We start from the raw sequence: 23,522 nt of genomic DNA, 5'->3' as shown, positions 1-23,522 counted from the left end.
TGGGGATTCACAACTGTGATACGTCTCCTCATGGATTGGATGATGAGTCTGAACACAGGTTGGGGAATGTGCCACCATATTTGTACCAACATGGCACCAAACTCCTGCAAGTTCTGTGGAGGGTTCCTTACTTGACGGAGATGCCTGCCTTATACATCCCACACATGCTCTTTGGGGTTGAGGTCGGGAGATCTTGAAGGCCACTCCATGATATTGATGCCAGCGTTCTTGAGGAAATTCGTTGCTAATTGGCCATATGAGGTCTGGCGTTATCCAGTTGGAAAGTCAGACCTGGGCCATGAGCTGCCATGAATGGCAAAAGCTGTGGAACGAGCACCTCATCCCTGTATGCTGCCGCATTAAGGTTTTCCTGGACAACAATGAGTCAGGATTGAGGATGACCGTTGATATCACCCCTAACCATAACGCTACCGCCCCCAAATCGATCCACTTCCTGTACACAACACTTGGCATTGCATTTGCCTCATCTCCTCCAAACTCTAACCCTTGCATCAGCAAACATTACTGTGAACCTTGATTAATCACTAAACACAACCCTTTAACAATGTCGCTGGGTCCATCTCAGGTACTGTCGTGCCCAGAGAACACATTGGCATCGATGGAAACAGGTATGGATTGGTCCACAATATGGTCGCCGTGCATGACGATGAGCAGAGCGTAGGTGATTTCGAATGGTTTCAGCAGTCACTCGCCTCCAATCAATACATTCCCAGTGGATGTGGCAGTGACAAACTGATTACGCAAATGACGTAAGACATTCTGTCGGTCTTCTGTGTGTGATGTCACACGTGGTTGACCAGGATGGGGGAGGTCAGCTGTGGTGCCAGTTTGATGGACACATGTCTGGAGATTATGGATGGTCTGTCGACTGCATCCCATAACCCTCGCAACATCAGTGACAGATGTTCCAGTATTCAGCATGCCAATGGCATGTTCACACTGAATGTTTGACAGTCATGGCATTGCAAATTAACCAATAATTAACCATAAAACCATGTTTTTCTGAGATGACACTCTACTCTGCTACCGTGAGATCAACTGCACGTGTATCAATAGGTCCCGTGACTTGTGGCACGTGGTAACGTGATTTTAGCGTGCAGTGCTCTCGCATGTCCTACCAGTAGAATGAATGTGTGACTTACATAATGCCCTTGACAATGCATTTAACCATAATCCCAACAAGAACTCTTTCAAGAAAAGTTTCAAACCTATTTGAAAAATAATGAGTGTCAAGTTTTGCTGAGTTTATCATTGACATAAACATACCATGTGAGAACTGCTGCTGGCATGGCTAAACGAGCTGTTCTGATCATCCAAGGGAAGAGGATACAGTAGCAGTGATAAGTTACAACAAAGCCTGCGGAATAATCTGTATGTCTCACATGAAAAACACCACTTTGATACAGATGAAAATTACCATATATTACCCTTTATAAACCTACCCCATAGATAAGCCGACCCTAACTTGACCCCCAATATCAGTGTCAAAATGATATGTTTCATACATAAGCCGCTCCCCCACGTCAGACATCTGCCAGTTACTCTTGGATGTAAAATGTAAGTATGCAAATTGAGAAAAATATCTAATAAAGATTATACTCACCATTATTCTAAAAATCTGTGTTTGTTTTCCGTTCTATATCCACAATAATACATTAAACCCAACAGAATTAGAATCATAAACTATTTTTCCCTATTTTATTGGAAAAAAATCTGGTACACGTGCATCATCAACGAGTCCATATCAAGTTGTCAAAGAGCAAAGTAACGATGTTTGGGGAGATAATACATCAAAGTGAATAAGCAGAAGAATACAATCAACAACAGTACTTATAAAAGTTGTCAAATGAACATTATAACTTACTATCTTTTTTTGAGCAATTGTGTGCCATACTTCAAGTGACATCTTGGCTTTCGTCACCTCGAACTTGACGCTCAGACACGATGTTTAATGATAAAAAATGTGCATAAAGCATTTTTGTCAAAGTTCATAACCTAGCATGCTACATGCACAAAGGTCCATAATGTATGTATAGGTGGTGGTATGTTGTCTAACACTTTCAGAATAGCTTGATTTTACTCAAAACTTTCGTCTGAATCTATAAGTTTACAAAGGACATTACCCATTGCTGTTATCTGATTGGGTGCCATTGGTCACGTGTTTGACCATTTACGATTCTAATAACAGACTGTGGTAAATAAGCGTCATAAGAAACAAGTTTTTATCCAATAAGATTGCTTCTTACAAATCGGAAAATACTCTTGGCAAGGTTGATGATTAGAGCTTTCAAACAATACCATCAAACAAATCGCTGCCTCACATGTTATTTGTACGGAATTTCGAAAATGGAGGTATTTGCCCAAGTTGTATCCCGTTACCATTACCAAAGCCATTGATATTGGGGATAATAAGATAAGATGACCATAGATATTATTTGAGAAATCAATAGTTATAATTTTCCGATTATGAGAAAATGAAAATATAAAAGGTGAAGGGAAACTTGTGACTCTCAGCTGGGTGATTTAATGACATGTTACAAATGAATGCCCCTACTCCAATAATCGCTCACTTCTTGAAATTGCTTGTGCAAACAACAAAACAATAGCAATCGGCCCCCAATCGCTTGTGTGGCATTTACGAAACAACAGCAAGCAATCACCGTATGTGAAGTGACAGGAAACAGCTGATCCGATAGGTACGCCAAACAGCGACGGGATGGGATTATAACTTTTCAAAAATTAATATTGTCTGTAATAATGACTAAGGGCAAAATAATTTAAAATAATGAAAACTGTATGCTTCGATTTGTATTTTATTGATCATTTATAAAAAAGTGGCTGTAATCATAGTAAACTTCCTAGCAGGTTTACCGCTAACCTGTAAGATCGTCCTCACAAGGCACTGACGACCAGAAAAATACTTTCATGAAATTGTGCCTCTTAGATAAGCCGACCCCATTCTACACATTCTTTGGTCCTCAAAATTCGGCTTATACATGGTAATATCCAGGACACTCTAAGATGAAGAAGCACTATGAACATTTCTTTTCTCCTTCCTCCATCTGATCATCAGATTGCCGTGGCAAAGAGAATACGTCACACAGAAACAGTACACCATCAATCTACAAACACTAATGCTACCAACTCAGTAGTATACTCTCAAAAAAAAGTAGGGGAACTGTACTTTCAATGTACGATTGTCGAAATTGGGAGATATATGGGATTGAATCAATGTTGATACAATAATAATGGATGTTTTGAGAATACATCACCACATGGATTTCATTCAAAGCAAACCTCTTCCTTCAGTTATCCCCCTTGTTAGGTGATTAGAGTATGAGGTTTTCAATTTTCATTCAGTAGTTTGTGATGTGACCCTGAAAACCCTGATCATGCACAGATGTAACAACATTATCGGAAAAAATGGTCTACAGTGATTTATCAGCCTACCTGAAAAATGTCAAGATTCATAATGACACGCCATGCACGTGTAGGAGGCTCCCAGGTTGTGCACGTGCTTCCCATGCATTGTGTGTGCGTGTGGTGATAACGTGAAATAATGCTGCATACACAAGATGGATGTCATTGTAATGTTCCTCAATAGCTTTTCTTTCTACCAGTCTTCAGAGTTCAGGCTCCCCTACTTTTTTTGAAGAGTATATTTTGACTTGGGGAGTACTAATGCCATATTGAATGGATTGGATTGGTGATACGTAAAGTCCAATACGTACACATGTAAAGGATATCTGATACTGAAACACACCAACCTGTGTCTCTAGTCTGATACTCTGTAAAGGTGTCAGGAGCGGGTGTCTGATGACTGGACTTTTCACCTGAATTCTGCAATGATAAAATGATTGAACAAGCTGTATGAAGCGTCTGACAGACAAGTGATTGAGAATGAGGGGGTTGATGAGAGTATGTCCTGAGTAGCACACACTTCTTGGTATAGCAACTATCGTCAGCTATAGAAGCAGCAAATAAGACAGTGGCAGACAACTGTCTTCCAAACATGACATATGTCACTCCAGAAATGGACTGTGGCTACTAATATACCAATTTTATCTTATTGCCATTGCATGCCACCAGCTCTGTGGAAAAAACATTCATGTAGTTCAGAAGTTTTCAATATCTCAAATTATCAAAAGGTACCAGTCCACTGCAGGAATAATCATCAACAACAAAAAATATTCCTCAATTTTGGAATTCTGATACAGAAACAGAAAGCGGACAACAGGTTGATCGTGATGATCACTACATCCTCATGAGGTGCACTTAATTCTACTGCTACTGAGCTACACAATAATGCTGAATCAGCAATACAGCAAATATCAGCTAAGGGGCAAACAGTCTAGTTTCTTAGTAGAGCAACTATCATCAGCTAAGGGGCAAGCAGTCTAGTTTCTTAGTAGAGCAACTATCATCAGCTGAGGGGCAAACAGTTTAGTTTCTTAGTAGAGCAACTATCATCAGCTAAGGGGCAAACAGTTTAGTTTCTTAGTAGAGCAACTATCATCAGCTAAGGGGCAAACAGTCTAGTTTCTTAGTAGAGCAACCATCATCAGCTAAGGGGCAAACAGTCTAGTTTCTTAGTAGAGCAACTATCATCAGCTAAGGGGCAAACAGTCTAGTTTCTTAGTAGAGCAACTATCATCAGCTGAGGGGCAAACAGTTTAGTTTCTTAGTAGAGCAACCATCATCAGCTGAGGGGCAAACAGTTTAGTTTCTTAGTAGAGCAACTATCATCAGCTGAGGGGCAAACAGTTTAGTTTCTTAGTAGAGCAACCATCATCAGCTAAAGGACATACAACCTGGTTTCCAGTCAGATTAGCAACTATCATCAGCTGAAGGACAGTCTAGTTTCCAGTCAGATTAGCAACTATCATCAGCTGAAGGACAGTCTAGTTTCCAGTCAGATTAGCAACTATCATCAGCTGAAGGACAGTCTAGTTTCCTGTCAGATTAGCAACTATCATCAGCTGAAGGACAGTCTAGTTTCCAGTCAGATTAGCAACTATCATCAGCTAAAGGACAGTCTAGTTTCCAGTCAGATTAGCAACTATCATCAGCTGAAGGACAGTCTAGTTTCCAGTCAGATTAGCAACTATCATCAGCTGAAGGACAGTCTAGTTTCCAGTCAGATTAGCAACTATCATCAGCTGAAGGACAGTCTAGTTTCCAGTCAGATTAGCAACTATCATCAGCTGAAGGACAGTCTAGTTTCCAGTCAGATTAGCAACTATCATCAGCTGAAGGACAGTCTAGTTTCCTGTCAGATTAGCAACTATCATCAGCTGAAGGACAGTCTAGTTTCCAGTCAGATTAGCAACTATCATCAGCTAAAGGACAGTCTAGTTTCCAGTCAGATTAGCAACTATCATCAGCTGAAGGACAGTCTAGTTTCCAGTCAGATTAGCAACTATCATCAGCTAAAGGACATACAACCTGGTTTCCAGTCAGATTAGCAACTATCATCAGCTGAAGGACAGTCTAGTTTCCAGTCAGATTAGCAACTATCATCAGCTAAAGGACATACAACATGGTTTCCAGTCAGATTAGCAACTATCATCAGCTGAAGGACAGTCTAGTTTCCAGTCAGATTAGCAACTATCACCAGCTGAAGGACAGTCTAGTTTCCAGTTAGATTGGCAACTATCATCAGCTGAAGGACAGTCTAGTTTCCAGTTAGATTAGCAACTATCACCAGCTGAAGGACAGTTTAGTTTCCAGTTAGATTAGCAACTATCATCAGCTGAAGGACAGTCTAGTTTCCAGTTAGATTAGCAACTATCATCGGCTGAAGGACAGTTTAGTTTCCAGTTAGATTAGCAACTATCATCAGCTGAAGGAGAGACTAGTTTCCAGTTAGATTAGCAACTATCACCAGCTGAAGAACAGTCTAGTTTCCAGTCAGATTAGCAACTATCATCAGCTGAAGGACAGACTAGTTTCCAGTCAGGTTAGCAACTACCACCAGCTGAAGGACAGACTAGTTTCCAGTCAGATTAGCAACTATCATCAGCTGAAGGACAGACTAGTTTCCAGTTAGATTAGCAACTATCATCAGCTGAAGGACAGTCTAGTTTCCAGTCAGATTAGCAACTATCATCAGCTGAAGGACAGTCTAGTTTCCAGTCAGATTAGCAACTATCATCAGCTGAAGGACAGACTAGTTTCCAGTCAGATTAGCAACTATCATCAGCTGAAGGACAGTCTAGTTTCCAGTCAGATTAGCAACTATCATCAGCTGAAGGACAGACTAGTTTCCAGTCAGATTAGCAACTATCATCAGCTGAAGGACAGTCTAGTTTCCAGTCAGATTAGCAACTATCATCAGCTGAAGGACAGTCTAGTTTCCAGTCAGATTAGCAACTATCATCTGCTGAAGGACAGACTAGTTTCCAGTTAGATTAGCAACTATCATCAGCTGAAGGACAGTCTAGTTTCCAGTCAGATAAGCAACTATCATCAGCTGAACGACAGTCTAGTTTCCAGTCAGATTAGCAACTATCATCAGCTGAAGGACAGACTAGTTTCCTGTCAGATTAGCAACTATCATCAGCTGAAGGACAGTCTAGTTTCCAGTCAGATTAGCAACTATCATCAGCTGAAGGACAGACTAGTTTCCAGTCAGATTAGCAACTATCACCAGCTGAAGGACAGTCTAGTTTCCAGTCAGATTAGCAACTATCATCGGCTGAAGGACAGTCTAGTTTCCAGTTAGATCTAGGTTCCTTTGCTGGGTCCAGGCTGTAACGAGTCCTACCTTCTTCCACTGCTGTGTTGCAGCACGAACATCATCATCATCACTGGAGTCGGACAAGTCAGGCAGGATGCATCGCTCCTCTAGCGCCTGCAGAAGACTGAGACACTTACAAGCTGAGGCAGTCACATCGTCCTCAACAGTACCCCCTGCGTCAAAACCTGCAACATGGTAAACAGAACCAGCCTCTTTAGTAGCATAATGTTACTACCATCATTAAACATCCACTACTGATGGCATTGTTGGTCATGATTCCGAAGTACACTGACAGTACCATGGACAACTAGTCTGTCTTGAAGTACACTGACAGTGCCATGAACAACTAGTCTGTCTTGAAGTACATTACTGAAATACTGTAACTAGCAGGAGTCCCACTCCTCAAAGCTCAAAGGGCACTTACCGTCTCTGCCAACCCTGTCTGACTTCTGAAGTCTGGTCAAGGAATCTTCACGCTGAACAAGCTGGTGTCTGGGAATTAAGAGTACTGCCCTTACAACAAAATACATTCACCACTGAAGCAGTGGATATCACAACCACTTCAATTTGGGGTGGTATCTACCAGATACATGTTTATGCTGGTTTAATGGCAAGGGTGCATTTCATCAGATATATGACAGTTGACTGATTTGTCTCCAGCTGAACTTAAGGTTTGTAAAATAGCATCCTCATCTCATTAACTGTGATTTTATACCTGATGAAGAAGCAACAAAGGACAGACTGTGTATGAATATTAACTGCTGATACTTTAACTTGTCACCAAAACCCTCACCTTATGGACGTTGCACATGACAAAAGGTCAACCGCAAGTGTCCTCTCCTATTCACTTCCTTACCTGACTCTCTCAGACACGGCGCCATTCTTGACAAGCTCCTCAAGGAGGACATCTCTCTCTGTCTGCAAGACACTGACCTTTTGCTGCAGCCCCTTCTGAAGATCTAGGACTTCCCTTAGGTGACCAGACACTGTGTTTATATCATTCTGGGAACATATTTGCAATAAAAAAGAAATGAAGTTTACATACAATCTAATTCCACAAAGAAGATATTCAATAAAAATCTTCAATGAAATCATTTACAAAGCATGCAAAAAGAAATATCTTGAGGAAGAATGTTTTTCTTCAGTAAACGTTTGCAGCCAAAAACAATAAAATAAAATGCATTTGTGTTCCAGAAACTACCAACAGGCAATAAACAGTAATAACATCATGAAACCTGATGTCATAGTTAACTCACTGCTTCAATACAGTGCTTAGTGTTTTCTCTTGAAAACCCCCAAATCGCCTTCTTGACTGGTCACTGGTGAAAACATGTATCCAGAGAAACAATGTTTATCCAATAAAACTGGCACACACTATTATCAACCTGACATTTGTCTAATAAAAGTAGTTCCAGAGACAAAAACTTACAATTATATATCTTCTCAATCCTTGTCTTACACATCTTTCTTCACACGGTTTTTGCGGACTTTAGTTTTGAAAAGGCGTAAGTCATGTACATGAGTATCTACCATGTATACAATTTATGCTATATAAAATTTTAAAGAAATTATACCAGGGCTCCAGATAATTTTTCAACATGAGTACCACCTATGCCTTATTTTTTCAACACATGAGTACTGGGAAAAGTTAGAGGAATTTAATGGCGATACAGTAATTGTTCTGAAGAGTTTGTTATGTTCTCAGATTATTTCGGTTTGATAAACATAGCATAAACGCATCCGCTTCATGACCAGGTCATGCTGCACGAGATTTTTGGGGCAAGGTCCGACTGACTGCGCATCATTAACAGGGTTAAGAAAACTAATATACTTATTTAATATAATATATGGAATATATAGAAACATAGTTGGAGAAAGTTACCCACTGACAATTTGACAGTATCTAAATAGACAACAGTTTCATATTCAGTTTAAAGTTCATAATTTATTAGTTTATTTCTCATTTCGTTACGAAGGGAATTTCACGTTTAGTTGGTTACAAGGGGATTTCATGTTTAGTTTGTTAAAAGGTAAGTCAAAATTCGAACAAACCTGTAGAGGTTGCAGATTCTTTCAGTAGAGTCCTCCTTGGGGTACTTATAAGCATGTAAATGTTCTTTAAATTCTTCCAACAGTTGTAACCATGTTTTGAATAAAAAATATGTATAAAACAAAAAATGTTTTCATCTTGTGAGACCACCCCTACTGGGCCCCCTGGACCCGTTAAAGCCAAGAGCAGGCAACCCTTAGGCTACAGCCTCAAGCCAAACACTTCCGTTCTGTAAGCAGTACAGACAGAATGTGGGGAGACGGGTGGTCATTCCCCAAGGAGGACTCTATTCAAAGAATCTGCAACCTCTACAGGTTTGTTCGATTCTTTTTCATAGAGATCCTCCTTGGGGTACTTATAGGCATAAGACAGACTCCAAAAGACTGATCTTAGGGAGAGGCATTCTGTCTGCCTATAAACCTGACACAAGATGATAGCCTTTATTACAAATCATAAGTAATAAGGAATCACACTTACCTGGTCACTTGACCGTCTGAACAGGTGGGCGACAGAAAAGGATGTGTTTGGCTTGAGGCTATAGCCTAAGGGTTACCTGCTCTTGGCTGTCACGGGTATAGGGGGCCCAGTAGGGGTGGTCTCACAAGACAAAAAAGTTGTTTTTTGTTTTGAACATATTTTTTATTCAAAATATGGTTACAACTGTGGGAAGAATTTAAAGATAATTTCAATGCTTATAAGTACCCCAAGGAGGATCTCTATGAAAAAGAATTATCTTAATAAGTTAGTTTAATTTCCACTGCGCAACAGTAATCTCGTGTTTCATTTCATATTAGCACCACAACATTGCTACTCTTGTGTAAACAGGTCAATAAACAATACAGCAATACTTTTTCAGATAAATACATCCGTAAATGATTCGAAGACCGAACACCATTGCTGTGGTGCGTATCTGTTATGTTTTCTGATTTTTTCCAACTGTATCACACATATTTTTTATCCATACATACGCCAATACAGCCTTTATCTGGAGGCCTGACTATACCTTCAAACTATTACTACACACACTGAGAATAAGATCAATGGGAAATGGAAGGTGGCTCACCACAGTGACTGACGTCACAGCCCCAGCTCTGCCGAGGCTCTGATTATGATATGCATGTGTGCAGGTTGTGGAATTACAGCAGTAGTTTGGTAACTTTTAGATAACAACAAAAGTATTTATTAATTGTCTAGATTTATAGAGGGTTCCTGTGACACACAGTTGTCAGAACACAACCCAATGCCAATGTACAGGGATGAGGAAAAGAAAGAAAATCTCATTGTCAGAGGCTCACGATAGGTTATGATTGGCAATGATTGGTTCCTATTATACGTACTACCTATGCATACTGTTTTCTGGTGAAGCATGTCAATATGAAAACATGACAATATTAGTCTTTTGGAAACAAAAAGTGTGTCTCCATAAAGTGTGACAAGACCTATTGATAACTACAGGCAGCCAGCACAAACTACACTGCAGAGTCTATCTGTGAGTTTTCAAAGGCCCATTTTCAGATCCTTCTTTACAGCATTTGTCCATCAAAATTCCCAAAGTTGATTAAAGAACCAAAAAGATTTGAAATCCTTGATAAAACTTGTTGTTCCCGGCTCACCTTTAGTGTGGCAATCATATCGGTAAAGTTCTGCTGATGACGTTCTTGGTCCTCCCGAATCTCTCGACGGATGTCTGCTATCAGATCTGACTTGTGCTTACTTTGCTGCTCCTGGTAAAGAGGAAGGACAGCCATAAGCAGGGCCATTACTTGTAGCATTATGTTCCTAGTATACAGGCATTAACCATGAGAACACTGACTACTGATAATGTGTTCCTTGTATACAGGCATTAACCATGAGAACACTGAGTACTGATAATGTGTTCCTTGTATACAGGCATTAACCAGAACAAAGGCATTTTTACAATAACAGTGATTATTGATGAAACAGCCTTTCTTCTACACAAGCATGTTAACCATGAGAACACCAATTACTAAAATTAACACAGTGACTAAACAGTACTCAAGTACAGTTGAGCATCGTCATTATGAGAATCCTTGCTATCTTAGGTGATTCTTTCATGAGCACTGTTCCTGCTAAGCAGACCTGTATCACTATTACAGATGCAACAACGCTGTACAAGCCCTGAAGAAGTCTTTCCAAACTTAGTCTATGTTTAACTGTTAGCAAAACAAACGTAATGAGATGATTACTGAGGAAAGAACTGTGATTTCTACTTGCCCTGAATGAGGAGATGACTCTGTCAACACTGTCTCTGTGATCCTGCATACGGCGCTGGAGGTGATTGTCTCCTTCCTGGATCTTGGTCAGCTCCTCCATGGCGATCACAAAACCTTGCTTCATCTCGTGAACCATCTCTTCGATCTGAAACAAAGAAGAAATAAGACTAATAGGAGGAATCATTATAGGACCAACAACACTGTGACAATGCATGAAATCATTTTACCACATCTCACACTAAAGGTGCATCATAGAAGGGAACAGAAACACTGGAATATGACATTATTATACCACATCTCACACTCAAGGTGTATCATAGGAGGGAACAGAAACACTGGAATATGACATTATTATACCACATCTCACACTGAAGGTGCATCATAGAAGGGAACAGAAACACTGGAATATGACATTATTATACAACATCTCACACTCAAGGTGTATCATAGAAGGGAACAGAAACACTGGAATATGACATTATTATACCACATCTCACACTCAAGGTGTATCATAGAAGGGAACAGAAACACTGGAATATGACATTATTATACAACATCTCACACTCAAGGTGTATCGTAGAAGGGAACAGAAACACTGGAATATGACATTATGATACCACATCTCACACTCAAGGTGTATCATAGGAGGGAACAGAAACAATGCAATATGACATTATTATACCACATCTCACACTCAAGGTGTATCATAGAAGGGAACAGAATGGAATATGACATTATTATACCACATCTCACACTCAAGGTGTATCATAGAAGGGAACAGAATGGAATATGACATTATTATACAACATCTCACACTCAAGGTGTATCATAGAAGGGAACAGAAACACTGGAATATGACATTATTATACCACATCTCACACTCAAGGTGTATCATAGAAGGGAACAGAAACACTGGAATATGACATTATTATACCACATCTCACACTCAAGGTGTATGATAGAAGGGAACAGAAACACTGGAATATGGCATTATTATACCACATCTCACACTCAAGGTGCAACATAGAAGGGAACAGAAACATTGGAATACGGCATTATTATACCACATCTCACACTCAAGGTGTATCATAGAAGGAACAAAAACACTGGAATATGACATTATTATACCACATCTCACACTCAAGGTGTATCATAGAAGGGAACAGAAACACTGGAATATGGCATTATTATACCACAACTCACACTCAAGGTGTATCATAGAAGGGAACACAAATACTGGAATATGGCATTATTATACCACATCTCACACTCAAGGTGTATCATAGGAGGGAACAGAAACACTGGAACATGACATTATTATACCACATCTCACACTGAAGGTGCATCATAGAAGGGAACAGAAACACTGGAATATGACATTATTATACAACATCTCACACTCAAGGTGTATCATAGGAGGGAACAGAAACACTGGAATATGACATTATTATACCACATCTCACACTCAAGGTGTATCATAGGAGGGAACAGAAACACTGGAATATGACATTATTATACCACATCTCACACTCAAGGTGCATCATAGAAGGGAACAGAAACACTGGAATATGACATTATTATACAACATCTCACACTCAAGGTGTATCATAGGAGGGAACAGAAACACTGGAATATGACATTATTATACCACATCTCACACTCAAGGTGTATCATAGAAGGGAACAGAAACACTGGAATATGACATTATTACACAACATCTCACACTCAAGGTGTATCGTAGAAGGGAACAGAAACACTGGAATATGACATTATGATACCACATCTCACACTCAAGGTGTATCATAGGAGGGAACAGAAACACTCGAATATGACATTATTATACCACATCTCAAACTCAAGGTGTATCATAGAAGGGAACAGAATGGAATATGACATTATTATACCACATCTCACACTCAAGGTGTATCATAGAAGGGAACAGAATGGAACATGACATTATTATACCACATCTCACACTCAAGGTGTATCATAGAAGGGAACAGAAACACTGGAATATGACATTATTATACCACATCTCACACTCAAGGTGTATCATAGAAGGGAACAGAAACACTGGAATATGGCATTATTATACCACATCTCACACTCAAGGTGTAACACAGAAGGGAACAGAAACATTGGAATACGGCATTAATATACCACATCTCACACTCAAGGTGTATCATAGAAGGAACAAAAACACTGGAATATGACATTATTATACCACATCTCACACTCAAGGTGTATCATAGAAGGGAACAGAAACACTGCAATATGACATTATTATACCACAACTCACACTCAAGGTGTATCATAGAAGGGAACACAAATACTGGAATATGGCATTATTATACCACATCTCACACTCAAGGTGTATCATAGAAGGGAACAGAAACACTGGAATATGGCATTATTATACCACATCTCACACTCAAGGTGTATCATAGAAGGGAACAGAAACACTGGAATATGGCATTATTATACCACATCTCACACTCAAGGTGTATCATAGGAGGGAACAGAAACACTGGAATATGGCATTATTATACCACATCTCACACTCAAGGTGTATCATAGGAGGGAACAGAAACACTGGAATATGACATTATTATACCACATCTCACACTCAAGGTGTATCATAGAAGGGAACAGAAACACTGGAATATGGCATTATTATACCACATCTCACACTCAAGGTGTATCATAGGAGGGAACAGAAACACTGGAACATGACATTATTATACCACATCTCACACTCAAGGTGTATCATAGAAGGGAACAGAAACACTGGAATATGACATTATTATACCACATCTCACACTCAAGGTGGATCATAGAAGGGAACAGAAACACTGGAATATGACATTATTATACCACATCTCACACTCAAGGTGTATCATAGGAGGGAACAGAAACACTGGAATATGACATTATGATACCACATCTCACACTCAAGGTGTATCATAGGAGGGAACAGAAACACTGGAATATGACATTATTATACCACATCTCACACTCAAGGTGTATCACAGAAGGGAACAGAAACACTGGAACATGACATTATGATACCACATCTCACACTCAAGGTGTATCATAGGAGGGAACAGAAACACTCGAATATGACATTATTATACCACATCTCACACTCAAGGTGTATCATAGAAGGGAACAGAATGCAATATGACATTATTACACCACATCCCACACTCAAGGTGTATCATAGAAGGGAACAGAATGGAATATGACATTATTATACAACATCTCACACTCAAGGTGTATCATAGAAGGGAACAGAAACACTGGAATATGACATTATTATACCACATCTCACACTGAAGGTGTATCATAGAAGGGAACAGAAACACTGGAATATGACATTATTATACCACATCTCACACTCAAGGTGTATCATAGAAGGGAACAGAAACACTGGAATATGACATTATTATACCACATCTCACACTCAAGGTGTAACATAGAAGGGAACAGAAACATTGGAATACGGCATTATTATACCACATCTCACACTCATGGTGTATCATAGAAGGAACAAAAACACTGGAACATGACATTATTATACCACATCTCACACTCAAGTTGTATCATAGAAGGGAACAGAAACACTGGAATATGACATTATTATACAACATCTCACACTCAAGGTGTATCATAGGAGGGAACAGAAACACTGGAATATGACATTATTATACCACATCTCACACTCAAGGTGTATCATAGAAGGGAACAGAAACACTGGAATATGACATTATTATACAACATCTCACACTCAAGGTGTATCGTAGAAGGGAACAGAAACACTGGAATATGACATTATGATACCACATCTCACACTCAAGGTGTATCATAGGAGGGAACAGAAACACTCGAATATGACATTATTATACCACATCTCAAACTCAAGGTGTATCATAGAAGGGAACAGAATGGAATATGACATTATTATACCACATCTCACACTCAAGGTGTATCATAGAAGGGAACAGAATGGAATATGACATTATTATACCACATCTCACACTCAAGGTGTATCATAGAAGGGAACAGAAACACTGGAATATGACATTATTATACCACATCTCACACTCAAGGTGTATCATAGAAGGGAACAGAAACACTGGAACATGGCATTATTATACCACATCTCACACTCAAGGTGTAACACAGAAGGGAACAGAAACATTGGAATACGGCATTAATATACCACATCTCACACTCAAGGTGTATCATAGAAGGAACAAAAACACTGGAATATGACATTATTATACCACATCTCACACTCAAGGTGTATCATAGAAGGGAACAGAAACACTGCAATATGACATTATTATACCACAACTCACACTCAAGGTGTATCATAGAAGGGAACACAAATACTGGAATATGGCATTATTATACCACATCTCACACTCAAGGTGTATCATAGAAGGGAACAGAAACACTGGAATATGGCATTATTATACCACATCTCACACTCAAGGTGTATCATAGAAGGGAACAGAAACACTGGAATATGGCATTATTATACCACATCTCACACTCAAGGTGTATCATAGGAGGGAACAGAAACACTGGAATATGGCATTATTATACCACATCTCACACTCAAGGTGTATCATAGGAGGGAACAGAAACACTGGAATATGACATTATTATACCACATCTCACACTCAAGGTGTATCATAGAAGGGAACAGAAACACTGGAATATGGCATTATTATACCACATCTCACACTCAAGGTGTATCATAGGAGGGAACAGAAACACTGGAACATGACATTATTATACCACATCTCACACTCAAGGTGTATCATAGAAGGGAACAGAAACACTGGAATATGACATTATTATACCACATCTCACACTCAAGGTGGATCATAGAAGGGAACAGAAACACTGGAATATGACATTATTATACCACATCTCACACTCAAGGTGTATCATAGGAGGGAACAGAAACACTGGAATATGACATTATGATACCACATCTCACACTCAAGGTGTATCATAGGAGGGAACAGAAACACTGGAATATGACATTATTATACCACATCTCACACTCAAGGTGTATCACAGAAGGGAACAGAAACACTGGAACATGACATTATGATACCACATCTCACACTCAAGGTGTATCATAGGAGGGAACAGAAACACTCGAATATGACATTATTATACCACATCTCACACTCAAGGTGTATCATAGAAGGGAACAGAATGCAATATGACATTATTACACCACATCCCACACTCAAGGTGTATCATAGAAGGGAACAGAATGGAATATGACATTATTATACAACATCTCACACTCAAGGTGTATCATAGAAGGGAACAGAAACACTGGAATATGACATTATTATACCACATCTCACACTGAAGGTGTATCATAGAAGGGAACAGAAACACTGGAATATGACATTATTATACCACATCTCACACTCAAGGTGTATCATAGAAGGGAACAGAAACACTGGAATATGACATTATTATACCACATCTCACACTCAAGGTGTAACATAGAAGGGAACAGAAACATTGGAATACGGCATTATTATACCACATCTCACACTCATGGTGTATCATAGAAGGAACAAAAACACTGGAACATGACATTATTATACCACATCTCACACTCAAGTTGTATCATAGAAGGGAACAGAAACACTGGAATATGACATTATTATACCACATCTCACACTCAAGGTGTATCATAAAAGGGAACACAAACACTGGAATATGGCATTATTATACCACATCTCACACTCAAGGCGTATCATAGAAGGGAACAGAAACACTGGAATATGGCATTATTATACCACATCTCACACTCAAGGTGTATCATAGAAGGGAAAAGGAACACTGGAAAATGGCATTATTATACAACATCTCACACTCAAGGTGTATCATAGGAGGGAACAGAAACACTGGAATATGGCATTATTATACCACATCTCACACTCAAGGTGTATCATAGGAGGGAACAGAAACACTGGAATATGACATTATTATACCACATCTCACACTCAAGGTGTATCATAGAAGGGAACAGAAACACTGGAATATGGCATTATTATACCACATCTCACACTCAAGGTGTATCATAGGAGGGAACAGAAACACTGGAATATGACATTATTATACCACATCTCACACTGAAGGTGTATCATAGAAGGGAACAGAAACACTGGAATATGACTTTATTATACCACATCTCACACTGAAGGTGGATCATGGAAGGGAACAGAAACACTGGAATATGACATTATTATACCACATGTCACACTCAAGGTGTATCATAGGAGGGAACAGAAACACTGGAATATGACATTATTATACCACATCTCACACTCAAGGTGTATCATAGAAGGGAACAGAAACACTGGAATATGGCATTATTATACCACATCTCACACTGAAGGTGGATCATAGAAGGGGAGAGAAACACTGGAATATGACATTATTATACCACATCTCACACTCAAGGTGTATCATAGGAGGGAACAGAAACACTGGAACATGACATTATTATACCACATCTCACACTGAAGGTGTATCATAGAAGGGAACAGAAACACTGGAATATGGCATTATTATACCACATCTCACACTGAAGGTGTATCATAGGAGGGAACAGAAACACTGGAATATGACATTATTATACAACATCTCACACTCAAGGTGTATCATAGGAGGAAACAGAAACACTGGAATATGACATTATTATACCACATCTCACACTCAAGGTGTATCATAGAAGGGAACACAAACACTGGAATATGGCATTATTATACCACATCTCACACTGAAGGTGTATCATAGAAGGGAACAGAAACACTGGAATATGACATTATTATACCACATCTCACACTCAAGGTGTATCATAGAAGGGAACAGAAACACTGGAATATGACATTATTATACCACATCTCACACTCAAGGTGTATCATAGAAGGGAACAGAAACACTGGAATATGACATTATTATACCACATCTCACACTCAAGGTGTATCATAGAAGGGAACAGAAACACTGGAATATGACATTATGATACCACATCTCACACTCAAGGTGTATCATAGGAGGGAACAGAAACAATGCAATATGACATTATTATACCACATCTCACACTCAAGGTGTATCATAGAAGGGAACAGAATGGAATATGACATTATTATACCACATCTCACACTCAAGGTGTATCATAGAAGGGAACAGAATGGAATATGACATTATTATACAACATCTCACACTCAAGGTGTATCATAGAAGGGAACAGAAACACTGGAATAAGACATTATTATACCACATCTCACACTCAAGGTGTATCATAGAAGGGAACAGAAACACTGGAATATGACATTATTATACCACATCTCACCCTCAAGGTGTATCATAGAAGGGAACAGAAACACTGGAATATGACATTATTATACAACATCTCACACTCAAGGTGTATCATAGAAGGGAACAGAAACACTGGAATATGACATTATTATACAACATCTCACACTCAAGGTGTATCATAGAAGGGAACAGAATGGAATATGACATTATTATACCACATCTCACACTGAAGGTGTATCATAGGAGGGAACAGAAACACTGGAATATGACATTATTATACAACATCTCACACTCAAGGTGTATCATAGGAGGGAACAGAAACACTGGAATATGGCATTATTATACCACATCTCACACTCAAGGTGTATCATAGGAGGGAACAGAAACACTGGAATATGACATTATTATACAACATCTCACACTCAAGGTGTATCATAGGAGGAAACAGAATGGAATATGACATTATTATACCACATCTCACACTCAAGGTGTATCATAGGAGGAAACAGAAACACTGGAATATGACATTATTATACAACATCTCACACTCAAGGTGTATCATAGGAGGGAACAGAAACACTGGAATATGACATTATTATACAACATCTCACACTCAAGGTGTATCATAGGAGGAAACAGAAACACTGGAATATGGCATTATTATACCACATCTCACACTGAAGGTGTATCATAGGAGGGAACAGACACACTGGAATATGACATTATTATACAACATCTCACACTCAAGGTGTATCATAGGAGGAAACAGAAACACTGGAATATGACATTATTATACCACATCTCACACTGAAGGTGTATCATAGGAGGAAACAGAAACACTGGAATATGACATTATTATACAACATCTCACACTCAAGGTGTATCATAGGAGGAAACAGAAACACTGGAATATGACATTATTATACCACATCTCACACTGAAGGTGTATCATAGAAGGGAACAGAAACACTGGAATATGACATTATTATACCACATCTCACACTCAAGGTGTATCATAGAAGGGAACAGAAACACTGGAATATGACATTATTATACCACATCTCACACTCAAGGTGTATCATAGAAGGGAACAGAAACACTGGAATATGACATTATTATACCACATCTCACACTCAAGGTGTATCATAGGAGGGAACAGAAACACTGGAATATGACATTATTATACCACATCTCACACTCAAGGTGTATCATAGGAGGGAACAGAAACACTGGAATATGACATTATTATACCACATCTCACACTCAAGGTGTATCATACAAGGGAACAGAATGGAATATGACATTATTATACCACATCTCACTCTGAAGGTGTATCATAGGAGGGAACAGAAACACTGGAATATGACATTATTATACAACATCTCACACTCAAGGTGTATCATAGAAGGGAACAGAAACACTGGAATATGACATTATTATACCACATCTCACACTCAAGGTGTATCATAGGAGGGAACAGAAACACTGGAATATGACATTATTATACCACATCTCACACTCAAGGTGTATCATAGGAGGGAACAGAAACACTGGAATATGACATTATTATACAACATCTCACACTCAAGGTGTATCATAGGAGGGAACAGAAACACTGGAATATGGCATTATTATACAACATCTCACACTCAAGGTGTATCATAGAAGGGAACAGAATGGAATATGACATTATTATACCACATCTCACACTCAAGGTGTATCATAGGAGGGAACAGAATGGAATATGACATTATTATACCACATCTCACACTCAAGGTGTATCATAGGAGGGAACAGAAACACTGGAATATGGCATTATTATACCACATCTCACACTCAAGGTGTATCATACAAGGGAACAGAATGGAATATGACATTATTATACCACATCTCACTCTGAAGGTGTATCATAGGAGGGAACAGAAACACTGGAATATGACATTATTATACAACATCTCACACTCAAGGTGTATCATAGAAGGGAACAGAAACACTGGAATATGACATTATTATACCACATCTCACACTCAAGGTGTATCATAGAAGGGAACAGAAACACTGGAATATGACATTATTATACAACATCTCACACTCAAGGTGTATCATAGGAGGGAACAGAAACACTGGAATATGGCATTATTATACAACATCTCACACTCAAGGTGTATCATAGAAGGGAACAGAATGGAATATGACATTATTATACCACATCTCACACTCAAGGTGTATCATAGGAGGGAACAGAATGGAATATGACATTATTATACCACATCTCACACTCAAGGTGTATCATAGGAGGGAACAGAAACACTGGAATATGGCATTATTATACAACATCTCACACTCAAGGTGTATCATAGAAGGGAACAGAATGGAATATGACATTATTATACCACATCTCACACTCAAGGTGTATCATAGGAGGGAACAGAATGGAATATGACATTATTATACCACATCTCACACTCAAGGTGTATCATAGGAGGGAACAGAAACACTGGAATATGGCATTATTATACCACATCTCACACTCAAGGTGTATCATAGGAGGGAACAGAAACACTGGAATATGGCATTATTATACCACATCTCACACTCAAGGTGTATCATAGAAGGGAACAGAAACACTGGAATATGGCATTATTATACCACATCTCACACTCAAGGTGTATCATAGAAGGCAACAGAACAGAAATGAGTAATCAAGATAGATGCACTCCATTCCAATATCTGAATCCAAATGATAATGAAACAAGAGTCAACAGAAGATGACATATACCCCCGGCACCCACATGTTTGAAAGGACAAATCATCTGACAGTTACTCATTGTTTTCTTTGAGTTAGTTTGAATTGTTTCCATGTAATTCCTGAAAATTATGAATGCCATATATCTGGAATCAGCAAAGTCACAATTTCAAGATCTGTCTCATATATCTGCCAAGATCTGTTGAAAGATATGAAATGGTTTTCTGCTCTGGGAACGGAGCCTATCCCTCCATTTTGAGACCGAAAGTCCAAAACGTTTACATGGAAATTGAGAAAATATTAAATCACAAGATCCTCTTCATAGCAAAAGGCCCCACTACAGGTTCAGATTGATGTATCTACCAAGTTTTGCAGAAAAATATTGAATGTTTTTTTAGTTCGGCTCCGGAAATGAAGCCCATCACTCCACTTTGAGATGAGGTCCGAAACGTTTCTATGGAAACCATGAAAATGATAAACCACAAATACCTGTAAATAGCAAAAGGCACCACTTTGGGGTCTGCCACACATTTCTACCAAGTTTTACTGACAGATACTTAGAAGTTTTAGAGTTCTGCTCCAGAAACAAAACACACCTCTCACCTTTGAGACTAAGTCAAAAACATTTCCATGGAAAATGAGAAACTAGGAAATCACAAAAACCTGTAACAAGCGAAAGGCACCACTTTAGGTTCTGACAGATATATCTACCAAGTTCAACGGTTTTTGAGTTCTGCTCCGGAAACAAAGCCCATCTCTCCTATTTGAGAATAAGTCTGAAATGTTTCCATGGACACCGAGAAAATAATAAATTACAAAAACCTGTAGGTAGTAAACGGCACCACTTTAAGTTCTGACTGATGTATGTAACAAATTTTGCAGAAAAATATTGAACGGTTTTTGAGTTATGCCCCGGAAACAAAGCTCATCCCTCCATTTTGAGACAAAGTCCGAAACATTTCTATGGAAACCAAGAAAAAAATAAATCACAAAAACCTGTAAATAGCAAAAGGCACCACTTTCGGGTCTGCCACATATCTACCAATTTTTGCAGAAAAATATTGAACGGTTTTTGAGTTATGCTCCTGAAACAATGCCCACCCCACCATTAGACTATCACCAAAATGTTCCATGGAAAAACAAAAAAAATAAAAATGCTAAAGCTCTGTAAATAGCAAAAAGCATAACTATAGGTTAAGATTATTATACCTATCAAGACTAGTCTAAAAATAATGAACTGTTTCTGAATTATGCTCCGGAAACAAAATGGCATGCCATTGCAGAGGATAAACAAGGGAGACAACTCCAACATGCTTGTTGCAACATGTTCTGCACTACGATGACACAATGAAGAATCACTCTTGTCAATTTGGCAAGACAAACTCTAAAACAGGTTCTCCATGTCTGGACAAAGGGTATAGTATATCAGTTTCATCACAAAAACAGGATAGATTATAATAATGGACTAGAACTGTCTCTTAAAGAACAGTCTCTTCTGGACTGACATCCAGTGGTAAACCACAGAGTGGCCTCTAGTGGTGATCGATGGACTGACCTCCAGTGGTGATCCATGGATTGACCTCCAGTGGTGGTGATCCATGGACTGACCCCCAGTGGTGGTGACCCATGGACTGACCTCCAGTGGTGATCCATGGACTGACCTCCAGTGGTGGTGATCCATGGATTGACCTCCAGTGGTGGTGATCCATGGATTGACCTCCAGTGGTGGTGATCCATGGACTGACCTCCAGTGGTGGTGATCCATGGACTGACCTCCAGTAGTGACCCATGGACTGACCTCCAGTGGTGGTGATCCATGGATTGACCTCCAGTGGTGGTGATCCATGGATTGACCTCCAGTGGTGGTGATCCATGGATTGACCTCCAGTGGTGGTGATCCATGGACTGACCTCCAGTGGTGGTGATCCATGGACTGACCTCCAGTAGTGACCCATGGACTGACCCCCAGTGGTGGTGATCCATGGACTGACCTCCAGTGGTGATCCATGGATTGACCTCCAGTGGTGGTGATCCATGGACTGACCTCCAGTGGTGGTATCCATGGACTGACCTCTCCAGTGGTGGTATCCATGGACTGACCTCCAGTGGTGGTATCCATGGACTGACCTCTAGTAGTGACCCATGGATAAATGCACAGGAAGTTCACCATCAGCAGAGAGTTGAAACCCTGACACAGGATGGCAAAGTGCACTGTATGTGGCTTTGGTCAGAGTATCTCATGGAACCATCTGTCTGCCAGCTCTGGCACTGATCGCAACTGTCCCTCTACACCTGGACTCTATGCAAATGTTTGTGAGGACCCAGTGAGGGTTTTCTGAAGAAAATATTAACTCTTGATATTTTTTT

General features: G+C 39.4%; 1 protein-coding gene across 7 annotated transcripts in view; it reads right to left on the bottom strand.

The window, feature by feature from the left end:
- The window catches only part of LOC137293947 (serine-rich adhesin for platelets-like), a 69,554-nt gene that overhangs the window by 13,619 nt on the left and 32,413 nt on the right, over positions 1–23,522 (bottom strand). For all 7 annotated transcript variants that reach the window (XM_067824835.1, XM_067824838.1, XM_067824833.1 and 4 more), the window contains 6 exons: positions 11,046–11,189; positions 10,424–10,534; positions 7,617–7,762; positions 7,185–7,252; positions 6,788–6,945; positions 3,789–3,861 (listed from right to left, as the gene is read on the bottom strand). In XM_067824835.1, the coding sequence (XP_067680936.1) occupies positions 3,789–3,861; positions 6,788–6,945; positions 7,185–7,252; positions 7,617–7,762; positions 10,424–10,534; positions 11,046–11,189 (700 nt within the window). The remainder of the gene's footprint in view (positions 1–3,788; positions 3,862–6,787; positions 6,946–7,184; positions 7,253–7,616; positions 7,763–10,423; positions 10,535–11,045; positions 11,190–23,522) is intronic.

Source organism: Haliotis asinina, chromosome 8 (genome assembly GCF_037392515.1).
Source record: "Haliotis asinina isolate JCU_RB_2024 chromosome 8, JCU_Hal_asi_v2, whole genome shotgun sequence".
In the NCBI taxonomy this organism is placed as follows: domain Eukaryota; kingdom Metazoa; phylum Mollusca; class Gastropoda; order Lepetellida; family Haliotidae; genus Haliotis; species Haliotis asinina.
This window is presented reverse-complemented; position numbering and strand designations above follow the sequence as displayed.